Below are 19,533 nucleotides of genomic sequence, written 5' to 3'. Positions count from 1 at the left end.
CTTATAATTCATAGATCTATTTAAAATCTTGGCATTCAGAGAGAAAAAGAAAGACAAACAGAAAGCGGCCAAGGAAAGAGAGAGAGACAGAAAGAAAGACATACAGACAGCGGCTAAGGAGAAAGAGAGACAGAAAGAAAGAAAGGCAGACAGAAAGCAGCCAAGGAGAAAGAAAGACAGACAGAAAGCGGCTAAGGAGAGAGAGAGAGAGAGACAGAAAGAAAGACAGACAGACACATCTATTCTAGCACCCGTTAATGTAACGGACTTAAAGACTAGTTATTTAATATTTTTATTAATCTGCTGGCCCTTCTTTTTCTAAGTTTTGACATTAGTATTGTTTTTATGTAGATAATACTTTATTACTTTATTATCCTTCTCCATTTGGATTTGGTACCTTTACAGTCTTGTTGATCAGCAGCTGAGATCTGGCTTCTCCATTATAAGTTAATGTTAAATCGCAACAAAACCATTGCTGGATGATGTCCTTCTATAGCTCCTACTGTATCAAATATTCCTCTACAATTGGTTAATTACTTATAATAACTCCGAGTCATTTTGGACTGAGAATGGTCATTTCATCTACTACAATTTAAAGCAGACTTCTGACTTTATAGTTTTTCTACATTTGGCTCACGCTGCACATTCTTATTCATGCATATGTTGATTTCTAGGTTAGATTATTGTGATGTTGTGTGTGCTTAGTATTGTACAATTTAAGATTTTGTTACTAACACATAAAGCTCTTCATCGGGGTGTTCCTTTTTATCTGTCTGTAGCGAATATCCATACGTCCATTACATTACATTGTGATTTATATTTCACCAAAGTCCTTACGAGTTCATGGTGGATAACAACACCACCCCTCCCCCCCTTTTACAAAGCCATGCTAGCAGCTTAAGCTGAGGTAATCACTCCAATATCCATAGGGAAATAATGGACATTGGAGTGTTTGCCATGCGACAGCAAATAGTGCGGCTTTATAAAAGAACCCCTTTATATTACTATTACTAGGAACAAACCCAGTTAAATATAATAGAATGACAAATAGAACATTAACAGTAGAAGATAATAAATTTCAAGGTAATTTTTTATAAACAAGGGTGTCTTTAAAAGTTTTCTAAAAACAGTATATTGACCTACTGATCTTAGTAAAATAGGGAGATCATTCTAAATTAAAGGAGCCTTATAAAAAGGATGCCTTCCATTGAACAAATGATCTAATTCTCTTTGGTGAGGGAAATTGAAAATGGAATTGCTTCCGTACAATATGACCTGGTCTTCCTGCTAGTAATGAAATCAATTCCACTAAATAATATGGCACCTAGCCATATAGAATATTAAAAATCATAACACAAAGCTTAAAATAAATCCTTGCTTTTACTGACAACCAATGTAATTTAATGAAATATGGTGTAATTCTATCATATTTAAAGATGGAAAAAATTACCCCCACCGCAGTATTGTAATCTTTTAAGCAATCCTTTAGCATATCCTAAATAAACAATATTACTGTAGTCTGTCTGAGAAAAAATAAGCAATTGAACCACATCAGAATACTTCTGAGCCCCATAATTTCCTTAAAAGAAAAAAATATTTTTTACAAACCAGATTAACTTGATGCTGCAAGCTCAGGATGCCCAAAACTCTAGTTTGCATATCACAAGTGTAATTACTTTGGCCAAAGTGTGATAGAACAGCCGATCTAGCCTGATCCTGTGGGCCTTGCCAAAGAAACTTACTTTTGTCTACGTCTATTTATCTTCAACTTATGGATTGTAACCCATTTCTCTTCAGTATAAAGCACTCTGAGGGGTATTTAATAATTTATCTACCCCAGTAGCTCCATACACCTCATCTACTTTTCCTGCTATGACTTTTAACCCCTTTGAAAAGAATTCTTCTGTTTGACCTTCAAACCAGGACGTCACAGCTTCCGTGATGTCTTCATCACTTGAAAACCACTGTCCATGGAGAGATTTCTTCAAAACTTAGAACAGGAAATTATCCAAGGGAGCCAGGTCAGGACTGCAGGGTGGATGGTTCAGCTGCTGAAACCCACATTCTCAGATGGCAGTCTGTGATTGTCATGACATGTGCACCGGTGTATTGTCATGAAGAAACAGCATGCCTGCTGTAAGTTTTCCTCCTTGACTGACTCCTGCAAAAGCGATCATTGTGTTAACACTGCTTCTACTGAAGTTCTATCCCATCTACAATGACTTTCTGAAGTTCAAGTAAAGTGGTTCAGAGCAGATACAGTGGTGTGGTCAACATATTTTCTGTGGAGAACTGAAGTGTGTGGTATTGCCTTTATGTCTCCTGGAAGTGTTTCCAGTCCTGACCTGTGCTCCATAATAAATATTATTGTTACTAGGCTGCACACATGCTTGTGGGTCAGTTAAAGTCAGGAGTCAAAGTATGGACAGAAGATATTTTTATTTAATCCAGATGTTCAATACAACAAACTCAACATGGAGCCATTTTGAACTCAGAATCTCTGTGAAAGACACAAGTCTCATCTCCAAACCAAACAATGAAAAAAAAAATCACTTGGTCTTCACAGAGCAATTCCAAGTTCTTCTGACAGCAATGGAGCCTTGTGGCCTTCTGAAATGGCATCAGCATTCTTAAAACCATCTTGCACTGACCTTGGACATGCCCAGATTTTCATGAATTACTTTCCAAACTGTACCTGCTGAGATGCCCATTTCTTCAGCTATTTGGGAAACCGAAATTTATCTGTCTGCCAAAATTACTGTATTTTTCGTTCCATAAGATGCACCTCACCATAAGACGTATCCCAGATTTAAAGAAAGAAAACAAGAAAAAAATATTCTGAACCAAATTGTACACTAATATATACCTGACACCTTTAAATTCCGTCCCAGCCTCCCCCCAATCAATCATCACTTTTTCATATCCCCCAGCACCTTTAAATTCTGTCCCAGCCCCCCAGCACCTTTAAATTCCATCCCAGCCCCCCGGAAGTACTTTTAAATTGTGGAGGTTGGTGGATGGCTGCCTGCTGTTTGTCGGGGCCCATGGCACACAAGCTCGCTAATGCCTGGGCCCTGAACACTTCCTAATTGTGCCGGTCGCTGGTGCGTCGCTGGACGACTGCCTGCTGATTACTGGCATGTTGGGGCCAGTGACGCACAAGCACACTGCTACTTCTGAATGGCTGCCTCGGTTCTCATACGCTTGTGCGCTGCGGGCCCCGACTATCAGCAGGCAGTCATCCACCGACCTCCACAATTTTAAAGTTACTGCCTAGGGGGGTGGTATATTCGCTTCATAAGACGCAACCTTATTTCCACCCACTTTTTGGGGGCAAAAAGTGTGTCTTATGGAGTGAAAAATACATTAAATTCTCAACTTTCTAGTACATTTAGAAACAACATAGTAACATAGTAGATGACGGCAGATAAAGACCCGAATGGTCCATCCAGTCTGCCCAACCTGATTCAATTTAAATTTTAAAAAATTTTTCTCCTTAGCTATTTCTAGGCAAGAATCCAAAGCTCTGCCCGATACTGTGCTTGGGTTCCAACTGCCGAAGTTTCTGTCAAAACTCACTCCAGCCCATTTACACCCTCCCAGCCATTGAAGCTCTCCCCAGCCCTTCCTCAACCAAAAGGCCATATACAGACACATACCATGCAAGTCTGCCCAGTACAGGCCTAAGTTCAATATTTACTATTATTTTCTGATCCTAGATCCTCTGTGTTCATCTCACGCTTCTTTGAACTCCGTCACCGTTTTCCTCTCCACCACCTTTCTGTGGAAGTTGCTTCCACAGGCAGTCCAGTGTGAGGGTCATCTTGAGTGGACTCTCTACCCCACTTAAACTGCTTGCTCCATAATTTTAATGTGTAGGATGATGGGGCAGACTCACCATAATATTCAAAACTATTTAAATAGACAGTGGAGTCTCATGGCCTTTTAAATCACTTGTCTGGGGCTGAGTGTATTCTGTGACACTTACTAGAATAAGGGATAGGGACTTGCAAACCAAATTTTTGTAGTTACACAACCACATTCAAAGCAGTTTACATACTTATGGCTGCAGGTGCCACTTATATGGCAGTAGAGTAGATTTTTTGGGAAGTTTTGGTGGATTCACATTTTCCATCATGAATGCAGTTGTTAGAGTGGTTTATGGGCCTAGGTCCTCCTCTCTATGGTTCACTAGCCCACTCCCCAAGACTACTTAAGCCACCTCTGTGTAGCTCTACTAGGCTACCAGGCCAATTCTTTTTGTAAACCGCCTAGAACTGAAAGGTATTGGCGGGATAGAAGACACCAATCTAATGTAATGTAATTCCTATGCTAGGTGCTGATTTTCTGGAGACATGTACATTTTTATTCCAATTTTTATGGTGGTGTGAATGGAGGTCAGTGATCATTGGAGGAGTGTGTGGGACTCTGTACTTTGTGTCTGCAGTGGTTATCTGGTCACTTTGGATACCTTCTGGGCACTTAGACCTGTTTTTAGATTGCCTAAGTCACAATGCATAAGTTCCGTCCAGGTAGCCTCGTCAAACTTTTGATTATCCCTGCAGTATGACTACCGTATTTTTACGCATATAACGCGCATACGTGTATAATGCGCCCATGCGTATAGCGCGCGGGAACAAAGCATTTATGTAAAAAATTTCCTTATAGCGCGCCCATGCGTATACCGTGCTCCTCATCTTTTTTCTTTTCTTCACTATCCATTTGTACCATTTCCTCCCCTTCCATTAAGTATCACATCTCTGCATCTTTATTCCACCCCTTCCAGCATTATTCCATGTCCCTGTCCCTATGCTCCCTCCTCCTTTAGCATTTCTTTGCTCCTATACTCCTCATCCTCACCCCGAGGCAGGCAGGCAGACAGGGCACCCCCACCCCCCAAGGCAGGCAAGGCCCCCCCCGAACTCCCTCCAACCTCTCCCCTGTACCTTATTTTAGTTCCTCCAGCGCAGCTTGACATGCCTGTTCCTCCATGTCCTGCCTGCTGCGGGGGCTGAGGCGAAGGGAGTCAGAGGAGCGGCGGTGGAGGTGGCTGAAGCCCGAATGTGCCGCCCAGCGCTGCCATGGGGGAAGGGAGGGAGGAGAGCGGGAGGCTGGAACTAGCCGCTGTTGCCTTGCCGTAGCTGCTAACTCTCTTGTCAGGGCCGCCATTCCGGGACTCTCAGCGGCTTCCGGTTCCAAAGGCTGCTGCTTGTGTCCTGCCTGCTGCCTGCCTGGTTGGCTGACGTGGTTGCCTCTTCCCTTCTCTAGCGACAGAGTGGCACACAAGGCTGCCTGCGTGGTCCCACACTGCGTGATCCTGGCATATGGGTGTCGCCGAATGTATCAGCAATGTAAAAAAAATATATATATAACGCGCTCACGGATATAATGCGCATGCTTATTCCGTGTTTGTAAAATCTTGTATAGCACGCGCGTTATATGCGTAAAAATACGGTAAGTCTAGGTCAGTCCATATCCTACCCACTCTTTCAAAAGCGCCCCTTTCAGCTCTGGGCGCACAGCGGGATTCAGAGGCCTAAAACGTTTCTGGATACGTCTAAAAACCCATTTAGATTATCAGCACTTGGACGACCTGTCTTAAGTCACCCAAGTGCCTATTTAGGCAGGTTTTAGACATATTTCTGTTCTGATTATGAACTACATAGGGCCCGATTCACTAACCTGCCCGTTAGTGACCGACCAATTCACGACAGGATAATATTCAAATGGGGCGATTGGAGGAACACCCTCCCCACCGACCGCACAGATCGCTACTAAGTGATCCCAACGCATGCAAAGACCATCTTCTTTGCCTGTAGATGGTCGGTGCATGCGTTTGCTATCTGTGCTTTTTTTTTTTTTTTACTTTACTTTAACTCGCAAGCCCGTGGTTTTAACCTGCGGGTTTAAAGCGGGTTAAAACCACAGGCTCACACTGCAGGGAGGGGAGAGGTAGAGCACGAGAATATAGGGGCTGCAAAGGCAGGGGATTCGGGGCTGATCAGGGTGGCAAAAAGGCAGAAGAATCGGGGCTGAGCAGGATTTTTGCACAAGTGACTAGTCCTCAGCAGTCGCTTGTTTTTGGATTGGCCAGCCCAGTCAGTGTGCCTGAATTTTGTTAGTGAATCGCGTTCTTCCTACTTTGCATGCCGTTTCCCCTCATTTGCATGCACGGATCAGCACAGAGGTTAGTTAATTGGGTCGGAGAAAAATCAGGTTGCAAAGGGGTCGCAAACCGATCGGTTTGCTTAGTGAATTTAGCCCATAGTGTCTATGTGGCTTACATATTGGTCTGACCCGGTATGGCTCTTATCTTTCTCTTAAAGTGCTCTCTTCCATTTTTCTCTTTTCTGCCTCAATCCACTCAACTATAACTCTTACTTTATTCCTTTTCACTTTTAATCTAATCAATTTTCTATCCCCTTCTCTTATCCCCTAGCTTCTACATTCCCATCTTCCTATTTCCTTTTATCTGCTCCCTTTTACATTTCTATCCTCTGTACTCATTATTCTCCTTTCACTCATCTCCTTCACATCTCTCCTACATGGATCCACCAATTTTAGCACCTTGTCCTTTACTCTACCCTTATAGCCCAGCATTTCCTTCCTTCCTTTCTTTCTCCCTCTTTCTCTTTTCTACCCTTCTACCCCCCTCCTCCCAAGTCTAGCATCTCTCCCTCCCCCTTCTGGCCCAGAGTCCATATCTCTTCCGCCTTTCCCTATCTATCTCCCCTCCCCCCCCTCTATCTCTGAGTTGTTCATCTTACCCTCTCCCCATTTTCCCCCTCCCCCAAGTCTTTCTCTCCCTCTCATAACCCCTCCGTCCTCCTCAAAGTCCATCTCTCCCTATCCCCCTTCTACCCCCGCTATCATCTTTCCCTGTCCCCCTTCTAGCCCCTCTGTCCTCCTCAGTCATCTCCCAAATTTGACATGTCTCCCTCCCTCCTTTACCCCATTCCTGAGTCTATCTTTCCCTCATTTCCTCATCTCCCCCAGTCAGCATTTTTCCCATTCTATTCCTCCTCCTCGACCCATTTAATTTTAATTTTCTGGTCCCGGTGTCTTCTCTCCACTGTGGACTGCCCCAGCAAAAATAGAAAGTTGACAGAGAGGGCAGGCCACAGTGGAGAGAAGATGCAGGGACTAGCAGCAGGGAATTGCTAATACCACCCAGCAACATTTACAGAAAATTAAATGTAGGTCATGCCTCACTAACTTATTGTACTTCTTTGAGGGGGTGAGCAGTCAGGTGGATAAAGGGGAATCTATAGACATCATTTACCTTGACTTCCAAAAAGCCTTCGACAAGGTGCCACACGAGAGACTGCTTAAAAAGATATGGAACCACGGGGTACAAGGGGAGGTCCACCGATGGATCAAGGTCTGGCTGGCAAACAGGAAGCAGAGGGTTGGTGTAAAGGGCCACTACTCAGACTGGAAAGGGGTCACGAGCGGAGTTCCGCAGGGGTCGGTGTTGGGACCGCTCCTGTTCAATATCTACATAAACGACCTAGAGGCGGGAATCAAGTGTGAGGTCATTAAATTTGCAGATGACACCAAACTATGCAGCAGGGCTCAAACCAGGGAAGACTGCGAAGATCTTCAAAAGGATCTAACACAGCTGGAAAAGTGGGCCGAAAAATGGCAGATGAGCTTCAACGTGGGGAAATGCAAGGTCATGCACGTGGGGAAAAAGAACCCGATGTTCACATACAAAATGGGGGGAACATCACTAGGGGTCAGCAACCTGGAGAGAGACCTGGGAGTGATGGTAGATGCAACATTGAAGGCATCAGCACAATGCGCCACGGCCTCAAGGAAAGCAAACAGAATGTTGGGTATCATTAAGAAGGGTATTACAACCAGGACGAAAGAAGTCATCATGCCGCTATATCGTGCAATGGTGCGGCCGCACCTGGAGTACTGCGTCCAGTACTGGTCGCCGTACCTCAAGAAAGACATGGCGGTACTTGAGGGAGTACAAAGAAGAGCAACTAGACTGATAAAGGGAATGGAAAAACTTCCATATACCGAAAGATTGAAGCAGTTGGGACTTTTCTCCCTGGAGAAGCGAAGACTTAGAGGAGACATGATAGAAACCTTCAAGATCCTGAAGGGCATAGAAAAAGTAGACAGGGACAGATTTTTCAAATTAAGGGGCGCCACAAGTACAAGGGGGCACTCGGAGAAATTGAAAGGGGACAGGTTTAGAACAAACGCTAGGAAGTTCTTTTTCACTCAGAGGGTGGTGGATACGTGGAACGCGCTTCCAGAGGCTGTTGTAGACAAGAAAACATTAAATGGTTTCAAAGAAGGTTTGGATAGATTCCTAGAAGAAAAAGGGATTGAGGGGTATAGATAGGTATAGACCATTGTTCAGGAAATGGGCCTGATGGGCCGCCGCGGGAGCGGACCGCTGAGCAGGATGGACCTAGGGTCTGCCTCAGCGGAGGCAACTTCTTATGTTCTTATGTTCTTATGTTCTTATGGAGGGCTAGAATGGGAAAAATGCTGATTAGAAGGAGAAGGGTGAAAGCATTAGTTGCTGGGAAGGGGAGCAGCAGAGAGAGCCGAACAACAAGTAGGCTGGCTGGCAGCAGGATAAATGTGATATTCAGAACCTAACCAGATAAGTAGGACTTCATAAGACAGTCCTATATTTATCTGGTTCGACTCAGTCAGAATTGTGGGTCCGACGTTTGTACGCGCCTGACTGGCTCGGGGAGGCAGGAAGAACAAGATCACAAAGGCAACGCAATCGACTCATGTTGCCTTTGCGATCTACTGTTCAAGCACGATCGACTATTTGGACACCTCTGCCATAGAGTGTTACAAGGGCATTATAGCATTTTCATCTTTGTTTTCCATTCCTTTCCTGATAATTCCTAACATTGTATTTGCTTTCTTAGCCACCATTGCACATTGAGTTGAGGGTTTAAACATATTCTCAAAAATGACACCGAGATCCTTTTCCTGGGCAGTGACTCCTAACAAAGAACTCAGCATCACAGGTTCCTCTTTCCCACATGCATTATGTTGCACTTTTGTGCATATCATGTCATCATGGAGACGGCTATGCATGCACAAAGGCTTCCAGATGTGCCCTCCAAGCTCAGGACTTCCAAAACCCAGACAAACTGCAGGGTTTTTGAAATCCATTCGGGCACCTGGACAGTCCTCTAAAAAGAAGACATGTCCAGGTTTTCCTGGATGTCTAGTAACCCTACCATTCAGCCCAGTATCCCGTCTCCATGGAGGCCAATCCAAGGACAAGTGCCTGGCATAAACCCAAATAGTAACAGCATTCTATGCCACTGATCCAGGGCAAGCAGTGGCTTCTCACATGTCTGTCTCAACAGCAGATAATGGACTTTTCCTCCAGGAACTTGTCCAAACCTTTTTTAAATCTAGCTACATTAACCACTCTTACCATATCCTCTGACAACGTGTGCCAAAGCTTAACTATTCTCCGAGTGAAAAAATATTTCCTCCTATGGTTATAAAAGTATTACTCTGTAAATTAGGGCTCTTTTATTAAGGTGCGCTAGCGTTTTTAGCGCGTGCTAAAGATTAGCGTGCGCTACCCATGCACTAAACGAAAAATACTAATGCAAGCTCTATGGAGGCATAAGCATTTAGCGCACACAGCATTGTAGCACGGGCTAAGCGTGCGCTTAAACCTCTAGCGCACCTTAGTAAAAGGAGCCCTTAGTCTTTGTAAATCCTGATGCAGTGAAAAATCGATCCACTTGCACCCTTTCTACACCACTTAGGATTTTGTAAACTTCAATCATATTGTTCCTCAGCCATCTCTTTTCCAAGATGAAGAGCCCTAACCTCTTTAGTCTTTCCTCATACGAGAGGAGTTCCATTCCCTTTATCATCTTGGTTGCCCTTCTTTGAACCTTTTCTAGTGCCGCTATATCTTTTTTGAGATAAGGAAACCACAACTGATTGCGACACTCAAGGTGTCGCACTATTGAACGATTATAATCTTGTTTACTATCCCTTTTTTAATAATTCCTAGCATCTTGTTTACTTTTTTGGCCACCAGCGCACATTGAGCAGAAGGTTTCAGCATATTGATTACGATGACCCCAGATATTTTTCTTGAGCGCTGACCCCCAAGGTGGGAAAAATGTGCATCACACATTCTTCCCAATGTGCAAACATGTGCCCAATTATAAAAAGGGTCAATTATGTGTGTAACACAATTAGCAAACTGGTGTTAAATTGCCACTTAATTAGATTTGAGCAGCAATCATTAGCATTAGAAAGCACCAATTAGCAGCTAGGCCCCTATTCTGTAAACTAAGAGGCCGGTTTTTGAACTTTTTTTAAAAAAATTATGAGCCCAAGTCAGTGGCGTACCTAGCATATGTGACACCTGGGGCCCATCATTTTTTGACACCCCCCCCATCTATATGAAAAATATGATTTTTAGTAACAATAGACATATCGCACAAGAGTGTACCTAGGAAAAGGCAGCATCTTAAACACTGCAGTGAGCACTAGAACACCAACACATACATTGTAAAACTAAACAAGCCAGATCCTGCACAGTCAATTGATCCTGTACAGTCGATGCTATCAGAAAGCCATGTCCCTTTCATACACACAGACAGATACTCCCTCGCCCAATATGGAATAATCACAAACTAAAAATAGAAATATGTAGACAAAAGTTAAACTGAACTGCCAAGAAACCAGACTCTGCATACAATGCAACACCACAACACCACAAAAACAGTAATACATGCCCTCTAATATTGTGCAAAATATAAAGACAGTAGATGTAAATTTGAAAAAACTGATACATAACAATCACCACTTTACAAATTAACAAATAATGAGAAATAAGAAAATACCATTTTATTGGACTAATCCCCGTAAGCTCGGTCCTCATCCCCACAAACCACCTGATTTCATCCACACAAGCCTTGAATTGTTTTATATTAAAGTATAAAAATAAACAATATTCTGTACAATTGTCAATTTATAAATCAACGTCTTCTCCCCACTCTCTCTTCCCCATTTCCTTTCAGCGTCCTCAGCCCACTCTCTCTCCACTTTCCTTCAGCGCACACACATAAAAACAAGCAAGCAATTTTATATCATTTTCATTCTATTTATTCATAGAAATTAAATCTAATCTAAATCTAATCTAAACCTTAAGTTTATATACTGCATCATCTCCATGAGTATGGAGCTCGACACGGTTTACGAGAACTTAAAATAGTAGGTAGAGAGGAAGAAAAAAGGATTACATGAACTTATGTGAAGAAGGAGGGGGAAAGGGGGGGAAGGATAGACTTAAAATTTGCTGAAAAGCCAGGTTTTCAGTTGTTTGCGGAATAACTGAAGGGAGCTCAGGTTCTGCAACGGGGAGGTGAGGTCGTTCCAAAGACCTGTGATTTTGAAGAGAAGGGATTTTCCCAGTTTGCCTGCATAGTGGATGCTGCGTAGGGAGGGGAAGGCTAGTTTATACCTTTGGGCAGTTCTGGAGGAGTCGGGACTGGAGGAGTTGAAAGACAATGGGATAAGAGGAGGGAGGATGCCATGAATGATCTTAAAAGCCAGGCAGGAACATTTGAAATGGATTCTGGGGATTATTGGGAGCCAGTGAAGTTTGGCAAGGAGTGGGGAGGCATGGTCAGATTTGCATTTTGAGAAGATCAGTTTGGCTGCAGTATTCTGGATTAGCTGGAGTCTTGGAAGACTTTTTTTTTGATAGATTTAGGTAGATGGCGTTGCAGTAATCTAGTTTGGAGAGGATGATGGATTGGACAAGGATGGCAAAGTGTTGTTGGCTGAAGTAGGATCTAGCTTTCCTCAGCATGTGGAGGCTGAAAAAGCATGATTTTGCCAAGGAGTTGAGGTGGTCAATTGAGAGAGAGAGAGGAATCGATAATGATACCAAGGACCTTGCATGAGAATTCGAGCTGGAGTGTATCGCCTGTGGGTAGTGCGAAAAGGGTGGGCAGGTGTTCGAATTTTGGGCCGAGCCAAAGTAGTTTTGTTTTTGATTCGTTTAGTTTCATCTGTACCGAGAGAGACCAGGCACGGAGTCTCATTATGCAAGCTAAATAATGCCAGTCACATAACAAAACATGATTTTACAAAAATAATTCCCTGTACAGTCAAGCCTGCAAGGATTACTAGATGTCTTTCAGCAGTTCCCCTCCCTCCCTCCCCCTTACCTTCATGGCTAAGTCAAAATGATCTACCAACAATAAAATTTTAAAACCACAAAGCACACTGTACGCAGAGAAAATGTTAATTATCATTTATATTCCGCGGGTTTTCAAAAAGGGCAGATGACTTTATGCAATGTCACCTCAGTAACAACTATACAAAAATAGACAAATATACCCCTCCCTTTTTACTAAACCGCGATAGTGTTTTTTAGTGCAGGGAGCTGCGCTGAATGCCCCACGCTGGTCTCGACGCTCATAGGCTCCCTGCGCTAAAAACTGCTATTGCAGTTTAGTAAAAGGGGGCCATAGTGCAAAATATAGACAGCATATATAAATTCTCAAAATGGACACATTTTGATCACTAAATTGAAAATAAAATCATTTTTCCTACCTTTGTTTGGTAATTTCATCAGTCTTTGGTTGCACTTTATTCTTCTGACAGTGCATCCAATATTTCTTCCCTTCTTTCAGCCTCCTGTATGCTTCCTCTCCTCCAGACCTCATTCCCTCCCCCAACTTTTTCTTTGTTTTATCCTGTCCCTTTCTTTCTTTCTTTCTCAATGCCCCCTTTCTTTCTGTATGTCTGTCTTTCTTTCTCTCTCTCTCTCCGTGCCCCATTTCTTTCTTTCTTTCACCCTGCCCCCTTCTTTCTTTCTCTCTCCCCATGCCCCCTTTCTTTCTCTATGTTTGTCTTTCTCATTCTCTCCGTGCCCCATTTATTTCTTTCACCCTGCCCCCTTCTTTCTCTCTCCATGCCCCCTTTCTTTCTCTGTATGTCTTTCTTTCTCTCTCCGTGCCCCATTTCTTTCTTTCTTTCACCCTGCCCCCTTCTTTCTTTCTCTCTCCATGCCCCCTTTCTTTCTCTATGTCTCTACCCATGCTCCATTTTTTTCTTTCTTTCTTTTTCACCCTGCCCCCTTTCTTTCTTTCTGGATCCCTGTCTCCCCCCCCTTTCTTTCTTTCTCCCTGCCCTCCCCCATGCCACCACCATTGGGAAACATGCTGCTGCCACTGCCGCCGGGGAAAAGCTGCCACTGGCCATCGGAAACAGGCCTATGCCGAGTTCGCCCTGCTTCTCTTTCCCGCGGGCCGACCAACTCTCGCTGCTTGATGTCAATTCTAACGACGGAGAGGACGTTCCGGGCCAGTCAGGCAGCGATTGGCTGGCCCAGAACGTCCTCTCCGACGTCAGAATTGACGTCAGGCAGCGAAAGTTGGTCGGCCTGCGGGGAAGAGAAGCAGGGCGAACTCGGCACTGGCCTGTTTCCGATGGCCAGTGGCAGCCTTTCCCCAGCGGCAGCCTATTCCCCAGTGAGTAGCCAGCTGTGCACCCCCTTGGGCCATGCACCCGGGGCAGACCGCCCCCCCCCCCCCTTTGATATTCCACTGGCCCTAGTTGATTCTTGGACAATCAAAAAGACAAATCGTCCAGGTCGATCACCAAAATTGGTTTTAGATGTATCTAAAACCATCTTAGGCCTTTTCACTGCCTCTATACACCCAGAGCGAAAAGGAGCATTTTTGGAGGAGTCGATAGGGTGGGAGGTGGGCTGACCTACACTTAGTCATCTGGTAGTCTTAATCAAAAAAGTTTGACAGGTTGCTAGATGGAACTTATACGGTTTGACATACAGTACTTCTCTGAAATTCGCAAGGGGTTCCGTTCTAGGAACCCCCACAAATTTTGAAAAACCACAAATGCGTTTTTTCGCCTGTCAAAACTCAGGGGAGGCAGGAAAGGGCAGCTGGAGAGGCAGGAGAGGGCAGCTGGAGCGCCAGTAGGTGAAGAAAATCACTCGCGGTCTGCTCTAACTGCCTCTTCCTGTAGTAAAGTCGGGCTATACCAAGCAGTAGCTGCTTTGACACGCAGCTCCTGATTGGTGTAGCCCAACTGTACTACAGGAAGAGGCAGTCGGAGCAGACTGCGAATGAGCGAGTCCGCGAACTGTGAATTCGCGGGGGAACACTGTACACCTTTATTTTGGATAACCTTAGGTCTACATTAATGTTATCATGTCGTAATAATATGTCCTTAAATTATAGTACCATTTAATCAGTCCACAGATATCCTCAAGATTTGAAGGCCTACAGCAGGGATCTCAAGGTCCCTCCTTGAGGGCCGCAATCCAGTCGGGTTTTCAGTATTTCCCCAATTAATATGCATTGAAAGCAGTGCATGCACATAGATCTCATGCATATTCATTAGGGAAATCCTGAAAACCCGACTGGATTGCGGCCCTCAAGGAGGAACTTTGAGACCTCTGGCCTACAGTATCATTATGGTAGCTTAAGGCAGTGGTTCTCAACCCAGTCCTCAGGGCACTCACAGCCAGTCAGATTTTCAGGATATCCACAATGAATATGTATGACAGATTTACATATCAAAGACACAGTGCTGCAGTGGTGTAGTAAGAGGATGAGGGGTCCGCCCCAGGCACCTTCTTAGTGAGGGCGCTTGTTCCTTCCCACTTCTTCCCCCACCACGTGCATGCCTTTACTTCCACCCACCATACCTCTAGCTCTCGCCGACACAAGCAGGAACTCCAACCTGCTGCTCATGTCAGCGTCAGCTCTCCCTCTGACGTCACTTCCAGGTCCCATGCCTAGGAAGTGACATCATTTGGGGAGCCGATGCGGGCAGCAAGATGCTGATGCTACTCGCAATTGGAAAGTTAGAGGTATGGAGGAAGGGAAGAGGCGTTTGCATGTGCAGTGGAGGGGGGCAGAGAAGAGGGTAGGGGAGAGGCGCAACACACACTCCCAGGCACCTCTCATCGTCGCTACACCACTGAGCGATTGCAAATGTATCCCATGTGTATTCATTGTGGATATCCTGAAAACCCAGCTGAATGAATGTGCCCACTGCCTTACACTACGATGGTTTAAAAGTGACTGGATAGTTCTGTGTCATGAAGGGCAGCCTGAAATCTTCTTGGCTTCTATCCTATGAATCCAAGTTACCAATTTGCTTAACAAAATTACAGCTATAAATCTTTAAAAAACAAAACTGGCTCAGCGTGTTCCTTATGATCTGCAGCCGTCTATACACTTTAAAGCAGATGTTTTCAACCCAGTCCTCAGGACACACCCAGCCAGTCTGGTTTGCAAGATACTCACAAAGTATGCAAATGTTCCTCATGCAGATTTATTGTGGGTATCCTGCAAATCTGGCTGGCTGGGTATGTCCTGAGGACTGGACTGAGAACCTCTGTTTTGGTCTTGTTCATGATTAACTTTTTAATTTAATTTCAAAACATATTCTGCATTTTCTAAACATATTCTGCAGTTTGTTTAAAGCAGATTATGGTACTCCCAAAAACAAAATGTAAAGCAACAAAGTGCTACATGCAAATATATAATTAACAATCCAAGAAGGCACATTCAAATAAATTAACACAAGTAATAACAGAATAATAAACATGTCCGTCCGTCCTCCCCCCCTTACTAATGTTCAGCGAGTGTCGGTCAGTGTTTTTTAAAGCATCGATTACCACCAGCTAAATTATGCCACGATATTCAGTGCCGGGCCATGACTGGGCACCAACACATGAATATCGGAGCATAACTCCAATCAGCCAGGCCAGGCCCGGATCTTATGTCCACATCGTAGTTATGTGAACCCCAGCTGAATATGGACCTGGGGTCCACATAAGTTTGTTGGGTTTTTTTTCTTTTTAAAAAAGTGCACCCCTCCTGCCTCTTCCCCCTACCTGTAAGCCCCCAACCCCGGAAGAGTGGGAGACAGGTGGGTATAGTAGGTTTGGGTGGAATTTTGTAGGGATCACCATAAATTATAAGGAGATTATGGTGAGATGTATCTCTGGTACCCTTTATGTGAAGTTCACAGCAATGCCCTCTAAGGTGCCCCACTGCTCTATTGGGATGTCTATGGGCTCCTTTTACTAAGGTGCGCTAGCGTTTGTAGCACACGCACAAGATTAGCGCGCGCTAGCTGAAAAATTACCGCCTGCTTAAAAGGAGCCCTATGTGGCCAGTCCATTACAATACTGGCCCCTCTCATGTCTACATGGTGTCTATTTGTACATTTCTAAATTGGACTCTTTTTATTTTTTGTTGAAAATGGCGATAAAATTAGACATCTTGGTGGCCTAGAAGTTTTGGTGGCCAAGGTGTCCAAGTAGGGGATTTAAAAAATTTATAATAATAATTTGTATGTTCCATTTGTAAATGGCCTTTTTCTGCCTCTGAATTTGGGCGTTTTGTTGGAAACATCCAAAATCGGACTTAGATGTCCTATCAAAAATGGCCTTCATTGTATATATCTATTCTACAGGCCAAGTCACCCATTAATGTTAGTCCAAAGATTAATATGCCTTTCACTACTGATTTAAATATATTTATCCTATCTTTAACAGTAACAGCAGTCCTGTCTTTACTCAAGAATTGCCTGATACTAAGCTAAAATGAAGAAGAATGGACCCTTCTCTGTTTCAGTCAACAATGTCCCTGCTGAGGCCCTGCCGAGATGACAGGCCCTGATTTGAAAACAAAAAGTTACATTTACATCATTATCCATTCCTAAACATCTTCCATTACCCTTGAGCAAAGATCATATTGTAGCATATCCTGACTTGGCATAGGAGTCCATCAACCCATTCCCAAGTCCACAATAAATAAAAGAAGACATGACCCACTGACAGGATATGATGTTGAGAAGGACTCTTAGCTTGATTTATGAAAGGTTTCCTGTTTCCTGTTGGCATAAAATGGAGAAGGCATTTGCTAGAGAAAACCCAACCTGAATTTGATACCCAAATGCAAAAATGACTCTGTTTTTATTTTAGGAGCATTTCCTGAGCAGGTATGTAGTATTCAGTGCATGAAGACAGTGTGCAGATGAGTATGTAAGGTATGAAGAAGACTGCACTGGCCTATACAGGCTGCTGCAGATTACCATGGCAACATGATCTTTAGGGCTCTCTGCTCATGGTCTCTGCACAGAGGAGCTTATGTTACACAGCACAAATGTTCATGGAACCAGTATTCTTTATGATAAAATAAAACCCTGGCAATCATCTGCTTTTTTTTTTTTTTCCATTTGGCATTCAAAGAGGATAAATGGATACTATAGCCACAAAGCCTACACTTCTCATTATTCACATCCAGTGTGTACATTTAGCAATAGAGAAACAGTACACATATATTATACTCTACATACAATCTAGCATTGAAGCAGAATTTAAAAGGGATGCATGTAGAAATATAGTGCTAATGTAGAGGTGAATTTTGCTGCAGAGTCTATGCATACTTTAATATTTATATATGACTATGTTCTACATATCAATCCATTCAGATGCCATCCTCTCAGTGATATGTTTAAGGGAAGTGACACAGTGAAATTATAGAAGCTGGAAAGTCAACCTGCAGTCAGAACCTTCTCAGTTTCCTCCTGGGAGGCAGCCTCCCTCCATTCCTAATTATCTGCACTGATTATTTATCATGATGGAGGTAGCTGGATCAGAACTGTATGCCTGACTATTATCCGGAATACAGCAAAAACGTATGGCGGGGACTCACCCAAAACAAAGAAAGGTAGCTCGGTGTTCTCCAAGTCATCCACCACTGCAATCTCCCCTGGAAAATCATTCCTGACGGAGAAGAGCAGCTTAGGCTCTGAGGCGGATGGACTGTGCATGATGCTCAAGTCATTTTCTCGCAGGAAGGGGAGCGCCGACACAGTGATGCTTTTCATTTTACACTCCAGGTCCTTGGACTGATCGACTTCCAGAGATGCAGCCAAGATCCAACAGGAAAAGAAGATGCTGAGAGACCCGGTGAAAGCCATCTTAAATCAGTCTTTCTGCCTCCCTCTCTGTCTCTCTCTCTCTCTCTCCTTCCTGCAGTGCAAAAAGATCCCTTGGAATAGCGGCTGCCCATAGACTGCAGGATCCTGGACTATGGCAGCAGTGGACCCCACTTACAATAGCAGCTTTGATTTCTTTGTGAGAAGACTGCAGGCATCAGAATTAAATGAAGAGGAAAGGAAGGGGCGAGGGGAGTAAAAAGCGTGTGTTCATTCAAAATCAGAACAGCCCCCGCTGGCTAGCACCGCTGCTGCTGTTGTTCAGTCCGCTTCCAGCACTCTGCATCCCTCCACAGCCCTCACCTATGTTCACACAGACACCCCCAAATCCACCAGTTTATTATTAATCCTTCAGTAAATAACATGATCAGGATTCTGGATCAAAAACAGGGAGAGTTAAATCTATAAAATAGAAGAAATTGTTTTTGCTCATCTTCAATTTTAATTCAAATTTTCTGTCCTTGGAAGCTAAATTGCCCTGCAAATTTATTCAGCTGTCATTCTGGCTGGACCAGTCTCATTTTGGTTTCTATTTTTATATCCCATCTCAAATAAATGCATCTGTAACAGATTAGCAGCAGGGAAAAAGTGATGTAGGCAGTCACCTATCACACATCGTGGACTGGTTTTGTTTTCTATTGCATGTGGAATACAAGAAAGACACCATCAGTTCATCATTAATTTCTGCAAATGAGTCTGATGCATTAACATTTCTTAAACTAATAAAAGGGCCCTTTTACTAAACCGCGTTAAGCGCTAATGCATGCATAATACAGGAAAAAAGGCTTACCACAAAATACATTCAAGCACTTTACTGTAATTTATTCTCAGCGTGCTAAATCATGCAGGGTTTTATATAATTATTTTTTTGGGGGGGGGCATGTCATAAGCAGGGAACAGGCATAAAGTGTTCACAATAGCATCCACTAACTGGATAATGCAGACTTAACATAGGAGCACTTAACACTCCCTAAATAGGAGGTGCCATATATATGGGCTTTTCTTTTTTTTCCCTCATGGCATACTCTCTCACCCTCCAACCCCTCTGGCACACACTCCTCCCATTTATCTCTTTCCTTCTACTCCCCTCCTTCCTAGCACTCCCTCTCAAGAACACTGGAACATAAAAACAGCCTTACTGGGTCAGACCAATGGTCCATCAAGCCTACTAGCCATTCCAGGTCACTAGTACCTGGCAAAATCCCAAAGAGTAGCAACATTCCATGCTACCAATCCAGGGCAAGCAGTGGCTTCCCCCATGTCTTTCTCAATAACAGACTATGGACTTTTCCTCTAGGAAATTGTCCAAACCTTTCTTAAAACCAACTACGCTATCCGCTCTTACTACAACCTCTGGCAACGCGTTCCAGAGCTTAACTATTCTGTGAGTGAAAAAATATTTCCCTGTAACTTCGAGTGTCCCCTAGTCTTTGTAATTTTTTGACGGAGTGAAAAATCGATCCACTTGTACCTGTTTTACTCCACTCGGAATTTTGTAGACTTCAATCATAT

At 43.7% G+C, this 19,533-nt stretch overlaps 1 protein-coding gene across 1 annotated transcript in view; it reads right to left on the bottom strand.

The window, feature by feature from the left end:
• The window catches only part of ASTN1 (astrotactin 1), a 463,118-nt gene extending 445,115 nt beyond the window's left edge, over positions 1-18,003 (bottom strand). The window contains exon 1 of the mRNA XM_033915539.1: positions 17,736-18,003. Coding sequence (XP_033771430.1) covers positions 17,736-18,003 — 268 coding nt within the window. The remainder of the gene's footprint in view (positions 1-17,735) is intronic.
• Positions 18,004-19,533: the final 1,530 nt, after the last annotated feature.

This window comes from Geotrypetes seraphini, chromosome 12 (genome assembly GCF_902459505.1).
Source record: "Geotrypetes seraphini chromosome 12, aGeoSer1.1, whole genome shotgun sequence".
Lineage (NCBI taxonomy): Eukaryota > Metazoa > Chordata > Amphibia > Gymnophiona > Dermophiidae > Geotrypetes > Geotrypetes seraphini.
The sequence above is the reverse complement of the archived record's forward strand: the minus strand, read 5'-3'. Positions and strand labels throughout refer to the sequence as shown.